Below are 9,142 nucleotides of genomic sequence, written 5' to 3' on the forward strand. Positions count from 1 at the left end.
AGAGGAGACAGGGAGTGAGAGAGGAGACCTGGACAAAGGAGGGGGAAGAGAAGAAAGAGAATAGGGGAGAGGAGGAAGAGAGGGGTCAGGGAACGAAATAGAAGAGGGAGAGAGTGGGAGGAAAGAGGGGAGAGGGGGACAGAGGAGGGGGGAGTGAGAGGAGAGGAGGAAGAGAGGGGGTAGGGAGTGAGAGAGAGGAGAGGGACAAAAAGGAGGGACAGTGAGAGGAGGGTGAGGTAGAGAACAAGAAGAGGGAGCAAAAGAGAGAAGGGGAGAAGGAGAAAGGAGAGGGAGGAGATGGATAGATAAGTGGAAGGAAAAATATAGAGAGGGATGAGGGAGGAGAGAGAGGCAAGAAGGGAGAGAAACGAGAAACCGAGGGGAAGAAAGTGAAGGGAGGAGAGATGGAGAGAGATGAGACAAGAAGGGAGATGGGGGAGAGGAAGAATTCCAGACATTCTTTTCTGCACTGTGTTGTAGTATCACCTTTCCTCCTGCAGGTGTCAGTCACAACCATTATATATAGCTACAGTACAGCAAATAAAGGTACTTTCTGAGAAGTGGAGGCAGATTGAGAGTCTGAAAGGGGGTAAAAGTCCCCGGACCATTACTGATGCTCAGAATAAAGGAGTCGCATGCCTCCTTACTGGTGATTTCATGATTTTTGGTAGAGGGCTCTTTAATTTCCCGTACTTTGTGCTCTGCTAATACCGTTATCGCTCTTTCTCTGGGAATGTGCTGGATAATCAATGCAAATCCACTGTAATAACCGCACAATCCTCCAGGAAATCAGCTAGAAGCATTCCAGGCAGATTATCAGGTTAGGTCGTCTAGTGCCGGACCCCCATGATGGTAGATTGTAAGCTCTTGGGGCTACTGGCACTGTATGGTTACACGTACCTCCTCCATTCTTGTAGCAGAGATAAGGGAACCTCCAGACATTGCCCAGTCCAATGATCTCTCCAGCTACTGACAGCACAAACTCCACCTTGTTGTTCCACTGCCCCCTGTCTGTCATGTCCGTCCTTCCTTCATCTTCAGGCTCCTTCTCCATTAGAGGCTGAGAGGGAAAAGATTCTCCATTCCCGACTGCGCCAGGCACCTTGTTATCCATGACTCCTGCAACAGAGAAAAGAGGGTCACTGCTCAGGGGTCTCTCTAGTGTAAAGACTGTCTACTCTCTGCTTCCTCTGCAGTCTAACACCACTGCTCTCTACTACTTCTGCTTTCTAACCCTGCTGCTCTCTACTATCTCTGCAGTCTGACACCGCTGCTCCCTACTACCTCGTCTGTCTAAAACCACCACTCTCTACTACCTCTGCTTTCTACTACATCTGTTGTCTGACATCACTGCTCTCTAGTACCTCTGCTATCTGACCCCACTGTTCTCTACTACCTCTACTGCCTGATCCCACTGCTTTCTACTACCTCTGCTGTCTGACCGTGCTGCTCACTACTACCTCTGCAGTCTGACCGCGCCCCTCTCTACTACCTCTGCAGTCTGACACTGCTGCTCTCTACTACCTCTTCTGTCAAAAACCACTACTATATAATACCTCTGCTTTTTGAAACCTCTGCTCTCTACTACATCTGTTGTCTTGACACCACTGCTCTCTACTACCTCTGCTATCTGACCCCACTGCTCTCTAATACCTCGGCTTTCTGACCCCTCACTGTTTTCTACTACCTCTGCTGTCTGACACCACTGATCTCTACTACCTGTGATGTCGGAAACTCTGCTGTCTGATCCCACTGCTCTCTACTACCTCTGCTGTCTGATCCCACTGCTCTCTATTACCTCTGCAGTCTGACACTGCTGCTCTCTACTACCTCTTCTGTCAAAAAACACTACTCTCTGCTACCTCTGCTTTTTGACACCTGTACTCTCTACTACATTGGTTGTATTGACACCACTGCTCTCTACTACCTCTGCTATCTGACCCTACTGCTCTCTAATACCTCGGCTTTCTGACCCTACTGCTCTCTAATACCTCTGCTGTCTGATTCCACAGCTCTCTACTACCTCTGCTGTCTGACCCTCCTGCTCTCTAAAACCCCTGCAATCTGATGCTGCTGTTCTCTACAACCTCTGCTGTCTAAAACTTCAGCTCTCTACTCCCTCTGCTCTCTGACACCACTGCCCTACTACCTCTGCCGTCTGACCCCACTGCTCTCTACTACTTCTGCTATCTGATACTACTGCTCGCCCTTCGTCTGCTGTCTCACACCACTGATAATTACTACTTCAGCTGTCTAAAACCACTGCTCTTCAACAACTGTGCTATCTGACTCCACTGATCTCTACTGACTCTGCTGTGTGACCCCACTGCTCTCTACTACCTCTGCTGTGTGACCCCACTGCCCTCTACTACCTCTGGTATCTGACACCATTGCTCTCTACTAGCTCTGCTGTCTGACACTGCTGTTCTCTACCACGTGTGGTCTAAAACTACTGCTGTCTATTACCACTGCTTTCTGACCCCACTGCTCTCTACTACCTGTGCTCTCTGACACTACTGCTCTCTACTACCTCTGCTGTCTGACACCACTGATCTGTACTATGTCTACTGTGTGTTCCCACTACTTTCTACTACCTCTGCTGTCTGACACTACTGTTCTGTACTAGCTCTGCTGTCTGACACCATTGCTATTTATTACCTCTACTGTGTGATCTCACTGCTCTCTACTACCTGCGTTGTCTGACACCGCTGCTCTCTACTACCTGCGTTGTCTGACACCGCTGCTCTCTACTACCTGCGTTGTCTGACACCGCTGCTCTCTCTACCTCTGTAGTCTGACATTGCTGTTGTCTATTACCTCCGCTTTCTGACACCACTGCTCTCTGCTACCTCTGCAGTCTGACACTGCTGTTCTCTACCACGTGTGCTGTCTAAAACTACTGCTGTCTATTACCACTGCTTTCTGACCCCACTGCTCTCTACTACCTGTGCTCTCTGACACTACTGCTCTCTACTACCTCTGCTGTCTGACACCACTGATCTGTACTACGTCTACTGTGTGTTCCCACTACTTTCTACTACCTCTGCTGTCTGACACTCTTGTTCTGTACTAGCTCTGCTGTCTGACACCATTGCTCTTTACTACCTCTACTGTGTGATCTCACTGCTCTCTACCACTGCTTTCTGACCCCACTGCTCTCTACTACCTCTGCTGTCTGACACTACTGCTCTTCTACTGTGTGTTCCCACTACTTTCTACTACCTCTGCTGTCTGACACTACTGTTCTGTACTAGCTCTGCTGTCTGACACCACTGCTCTCTACTGCCTCTACTGTGTTATCCCACTACTTTTTACTACCTCTGCAGTCTGACACTGCTGCTCTATATTACTTCTGCTGTCTAAAACCATTGCTCTTTAACACCTGTACTGTATGACGCTACTCTCTACTGCCTCTGCTTTTTGACACCTCTGCTCTCTACTACCTGTGTTGTCTGACACTGCTGTTCTCTACTACCTCTGCTGTCTGATACCACTGCTCTCTGCTACGTTTGCAGTCTGACACTGCTGTTCTCTACCATGTGTGCTGCCTACAACTACAGCTCTCTACTACCACTGCTGTCTGACCCCACTGTTCTATACTACCTCCGCTGTCTGACCCCACTGTTCTATACTACCTCCACTGTCTGACCCCACTGCTCTCTACTACCTCTGCTAATGCTACTGCTCTCTACTTCTTCTGCTGTCTGACGCTACTGCTCTCTACTTCCTCTGCTGTCTGACCCCACTGTTCTCTACTACCTCTGCTGTCGGACACTCTCTACTGTGTGATCCCTGACACTCTCTACTGTGTGATCCCACTACATTCTACTATCTCTGCAGTCTGACATCACCGCTCGCTAACCCCTGTGCTGTCTGACACCACTATTCTCTACCACCTCAAAACATTGCTGTATGCTGTGGACCTAATAAAGGATATACCTTTTATAATGTGAGGATTCCATATGCCTTTGAATGCCCCTATCTGCTGCTCGATCCTTTGCTATTTCTTTTATATTTATTTTTGGGGGAAGTCTTATTATACTTACCTAGAATGCTCGGTCCCGGTCCATCCCGCTGCTCTCTGGAGCTCCGATGTGCTTCTTGCAATCTTTGGCTGCCCACAGAAGATCACTTCCTGGTTACGGGATTGATAAATCCCGACTCCAGGAGGCGATGGCTCTGATTGGCTGAGCAGCGCTTGAGAACCAATCAATGTAGCACACAATGAACCAATAACACGTGTTGTGGAGGTGGGATTTATGAATTGGCTGAGCATTGCTCGAGAAGGAATCAGAGCCATCGTTTCCTGGAGGTGGGATTTATCAATCCTGTAACCAGGAAGTGATCTTCTGTATGTGGACGAGGACTGCAAGAAGCACATTAGAGCTCCAAAGAGCAGCGGGAGGGACCTGGGCCACTGGCGTAACTATATGCGGCTGCTCCCGGGCCCAGGAGCCTGTACTACCACTACTGTCTGACCCCACTGCTCTGTACTACCACTACTGTCTGACCCCACTGCTCTCTACTACCTCTACTGCCTGACCCCATTGCTCCCTACTACCTCTACTGCCTGACCCCACTGCTCCCTACTACCTCTACTGTCTGACACTGCTGCTCCCTACCTCTGCTGTCTGACCCCCACTGCTCTCCACTACATCTGCTGTCTGACCCCCACTGCTCTCTACCACCTCTGCTGTCCATGAGCCTTTAGCCCCTGACCTGGACTGAGCCTGCTAGTTAATGTATTGCTTTTTTAATGTAAAAGGGTTGGACATATTTTCAGGGAAACAGCGTATCTGCCTCTACTGTCCTCTACCTCTGTTGTCAGACAGTAGAGTAGTAGGAAGCAACTATGTCAGACCGCACTGCTCTCTACTACTTCTGCTGTCTGACCCCACTGCTCTCTACTACCTCTGCTGTCTGACCCCACGGCTCTCTACTCCCTCTGCTGTCTGACGCCACGGCTCCCTACTCCCTCTGCTGTCTGACGCCACGGCTCCCTACTCCCTCTGCTGTCTGACGCCACGGCTCCCTACTACGTCTGCTGTCTGACCCCACTGCTCCCTACTACCTCTGCTGTCTGACCCCACGGCTCTCTACTACCTCTGCTGTCTGACGCCACGGCTCCCTACTCCCTCTGCTGTCTGACGCCACGGCTCCCTACTCCCTCTGCTGTCTGACGCCACGGCTCCCTACTCCCTCTGCTGTCTGACGCCACGGCTCCCTACTCCCTCTGCTGTCTGACGCCACGGCTCCCTACTCCCTCTGCTGTCTGACGCCACGGCTCCCTACTCCCTCTGCTGTCTGACGCCACGGCTCCCTACTACGTCTGCTGTCTGACGCCACGGCTCCCTACTACGTCTGCTGTCTGACCTCACTGCTCTCCACTCCCTCTGCTGTCTGACCCCACTGCTCTCCACTCCCTCTGCTGTCTGACGCCACTGCTCTCCACTCCCTCTGCTGTCTGACGCCACTGCTCTCCACTCCCTCTGCTGTCTGACGCCACTGCTCTCCACTCCCTCTGCTGTCTGACGCCACTGCTCTCCACTCCCTCTGCTGTCTGACGCCACTGCTCTCCACTCCCTCTGCTGTCTGACGCCACTGCTCTCCACTCCCTCTGCTGTCTGACGCCACTGCTCTCCACTCCCTCTGCTGTCTGACGCCACTGCTCTCCACTCCCTCTGCTGTCTGACGCCACTGCTCTCCACTCCCTCTGCTGTCTGACGCCACTGCTCTCCACTCCCTCTGCTGTCTGACGCCACTGCTCTCCACTACCACTGCTGTCTGACGCCACTGCTCTCTACTACCACTGCTGTCTGACGCCACCGCTCTATGTCTTCTGCTGTTTGACACCACCGCTCCCTACTACCCCTGCTGTCTGACCCCACTGCTCTCCACTATCTCTGCTGCTTGACCCCACTGCTGTCTACCACCTCTGCTGCCTGACCCCACCGCTCCCTACTACGCCTGCTGTCTGATAGCGCTGCTCTTTTTAATCTGAGCTATCTGACCCCACTGCTCTCTACCACCTCTGCTGTAGGACCCCGCTGCTCTCTACCACCTCTGCTGTAGGACCCCGCTGCTCTCTACCACCTCTGCTGTCAGACCCCGCTGCTCTCTACCACCTCTGCTCTCCACCACCTCTGCTGTCGGACCCCGCTGCTCTCTACCACCTCTGCTCTCCACCACCTCTGCTGTCCGACCCCGCTGCTCTCCACCACCTCTGCTGTCCGACCCCGCTGCTCTCCACCACCTCTGCTGTCCGACCCCGCTGCTCTCCACCACCTCTGCTGTCCGACCCCGCTGCTCTCCACCACCTCTGCTGTCCGACCCCGCTGCTCTCCACCACCTCTGCTGTCCGACCCCGCTGCTCTCCACCACCTCTGCTGTCCGACCCCGCTGCTCTCCACCACCTCTGCTGTCCGACCCCGCTGCTCTCCACCACCTCTGCTGTCCGACCCCGCTGCTCTCCACCACCTCTGCTGTCCGACCCCGCTGCTCTCCACCACCTCTGCTGTCCGACCCCGCTGCTCTCCACCACCTCTGCTGTCCGACCCCGCTGCTCTCCACCACCTCTGCTGTCCGACCCCGCTGCTCTCCACCACCTCTGCTGTCCGACCCCGCTGCTCTCCACCACCTCTGCTGTCCGACCCCGCTGCTCTCCACCACCTCTGCTGTCCGACCCCGCTGCTCTCCACCACCTCTGCTGTCCGACCCCGCTGCTCTCCACCACCTCTGCTGTCCGACCCCGCTGCTCTCCACCACCTCTGCTGTCCGACCCCACTGCTCTCCACCACCTCTGCTGTCCGACCCCACTGCTCTTTACCTCTGCTGTCTGACCCCGCTGCTCTCTACCACCTCTGCTGTCTGACACTGCTGTTCTCTACCACCTCTGTCTGACCCCACTGCTCTCTACCACCTCTGCTGTCTGACCCCACTGCTCCCTACCACCTCTGCTGTCTGACCCCACTGCTCTCTACCACCTCTGCTGTCTGACCCCACTGCTCTCTACCACCTCTGCTGTCTGACCCCACTGCTCCCTACCACCTCTGCTGTCTGACCCCACTGCTCCCTACCACCTCTGCTGTCTGACCCCACTGCTCCCTACCACCTCTGCTGTCTGACCCCACTGCTCCCTACCACCTCTGCTGTCTGACCCCACTGCTCTCTACCACCTCTGTCTGACCCCACTGCTCCCTACCACCTCTGCTGTCTGACCCCACTGCTCCCTACCACCTCTGCTGTCTGACCCCACTGCTCCCTACCACCTCTGCTGTCTGACCCCACTGCTCCCTACCACCTCTGCTGTCTGACCCCACTGCTCCCTACCACCTCTGCTGTCTGACCCCACTGCTCCCTACCACCTCTGCTGTCTGACCCCACTGCTCCCTACCACCTCTGCTGTCTGACCCCACTGCTCCCTACCACCTCTGCTGTCTGACCCCACTGCTCCCTGCCACCTCTGCTGTCTGACCCCACTGCTCTCTGCCACCTCTGCTGTCTGACCCCACTGCTCTCTGCCACCTCTGCTGTCTGACCCCACTGCTCTCTGCCACCTCTGCTGTCTGACCCCACTGCTCTCTACCACCTCTGCTGTCTGACCCCACTGCTCTCTACCACCTCTGCTGTCTGACCCCACTGCTCTCTACCACCTCTGCTGTCTGACCCCACTGCTCTCTACCACCTCTGCTGTCTGACCCCACTGCTCTCTACCACCTCTGCTGTCTGACCCCACTGCTCTCTACCACCTCTGCTGTCTGACCCCACTGCTCTCTACCACCTCTGCTGTCTGACCCCACTGCTCCCTACCACCTCTGCTGTCTGACCCCACTGCTCCCTACCACCTCTGCTGTCTGACCCCACTGCTCTCTACCACCTCTGCTGTCTGACCCCACTGCTCTCTACCACCTCTGCTGTCTGACCCCACTGCTCTCTACCACCTCTGCTGTCTGACCCCACTGCTCTCTACCACCTCTGCTGTCTGACCCCACTGCTCTCTACCACCTCTGCTGTCTGACCCCACTGCTGTTCTCTCTAATCTGAGCTGTCTGACCCCACTGCTCTCTACTACATCTGCTGTCTGACTTCACTTTTTACTAATTCCTCTGCTGTCTGACAGTACTATTCACAAGGATGACTCAGGACTGCTATTTACATGGAACTACTCTCACAGGGAGATGCTCTTCTATAAAATGTTTCTGCTTCTCACTCGTCATTTCTTTTCTCTGGAGTCAAATTAAGTAGTAAAACACATCTGGGCTGGCAGTATAAATACCTCGTTGATGAAGACTGTAGGTTCAGAGACGTCAAGAAGTCCTCTTGTATCCAAGAATAAATCCAGTCCAGAGAGGAGACTTTAGCGGGTCAGGAGGAATTCACCATGATAGCAAGTAGTGAGCCTGGGGGTCAATGCTGCAAGACCAGATCCTGGGGGGAGTAGTGATAGACCAGAGCTAGGGGGTCAATGTAGGGTGACCATAGTCTGGGGGTCCATGCATAGAGTCCTAAGCCTGGGGGTCAGTGCAGGAAGTCCAGAGCATTGGATCAGTGCCCTACAGCTTGCCTAGAGCCTGGGGGTCAATGCTGAAAGACCAAGTGTCAGTGCATGGAGGCCAGAGCCAGGGGGTAAGTGTAGGGTGGCAGAGGGTTTGCACTCTTCAGTCTTCTCTTCCCAAACCCCAGTGTACAAATCTCCAGAGCTGCTGGAATATTTAAAGGATGAAGGAAGTAATTCCAAACGTCCCCGCCCTCAAATTCCTGGGTCCAGCAGAGCAGGAGGGCACCGGGTTCAGCGGGCAGCCAGGGGCACCAGACGCCCCCCACAGCACCAACACAACTAGCAAAAGACAAGCAAAAGTCACTTATAGCCCCTTTTTCCTGCATCACCACATTACACAAGGTGCAGTTATCAGCCATCCAGTTGCTGGGAAAATTTGGTGACAACTCCTCTGGTAGCATTCTGGAGGTTTAGGGGGGCTATAATGGTTGTCAGCCAGATATAAACAAATGGGATATAATTCAGTTGTTATCCTGTCTTGGGTTACACTGCCCCCTCAGGTTGTCCCCCAGATTACCACAAACTTTACATTACTTTTCTGCTCTGTGTCAGTCTTCACTGCAGTTCTGGAATTCTGTTACTGAA

General features: G+C 53.8%; 1 protein-coding gene across 1 annotated transcript in view; it reads right to left on the reverse strand.

Moving 5' to 3' along the window:
* The window catches only part of LOC136611370 (sodium- and chloride-dependent GABA transporter 2-like), a 77,295-nt gene extending 68,578 nt beyond the window's left edge, over positions 1-8,717 (reverse strand). The window contains exons 1-2 of the mRNA XM_066590914.1: positions 8,276-8,717; positions 901-1,119 (exon numbers count right to left, since the gene is read on the reverse strand). Coding sequence (XP_066447011.1) covers positions 901-1,114 — 214 coding nt within the window. The 5' untranslated portion in view covers positions 1,115-1,119; positions 8,276-8,717. The remainder of the gene's footprint in view (positions 1-900; positions 1,120-8,275) is intronic.
* Positions 8,718-9,142: the final 425 nt, after the last annotated feature.

This window comes from Eleutherodactylus coqui, chromosome 2, assembly GCF_035609145.1.
Source record: "Eleutherodactylus coqui strain aEleCoq1 chromosome 2, aEleCoq1.hap1, whole genome shotgun sequence".
Lineage (NCBI taxonomy): Eukaryota > Metazoa > Chordata > Amphibia > Anura > Eleutherodactylidae > Eleutherodactylus > Eleutherodactylus coqui.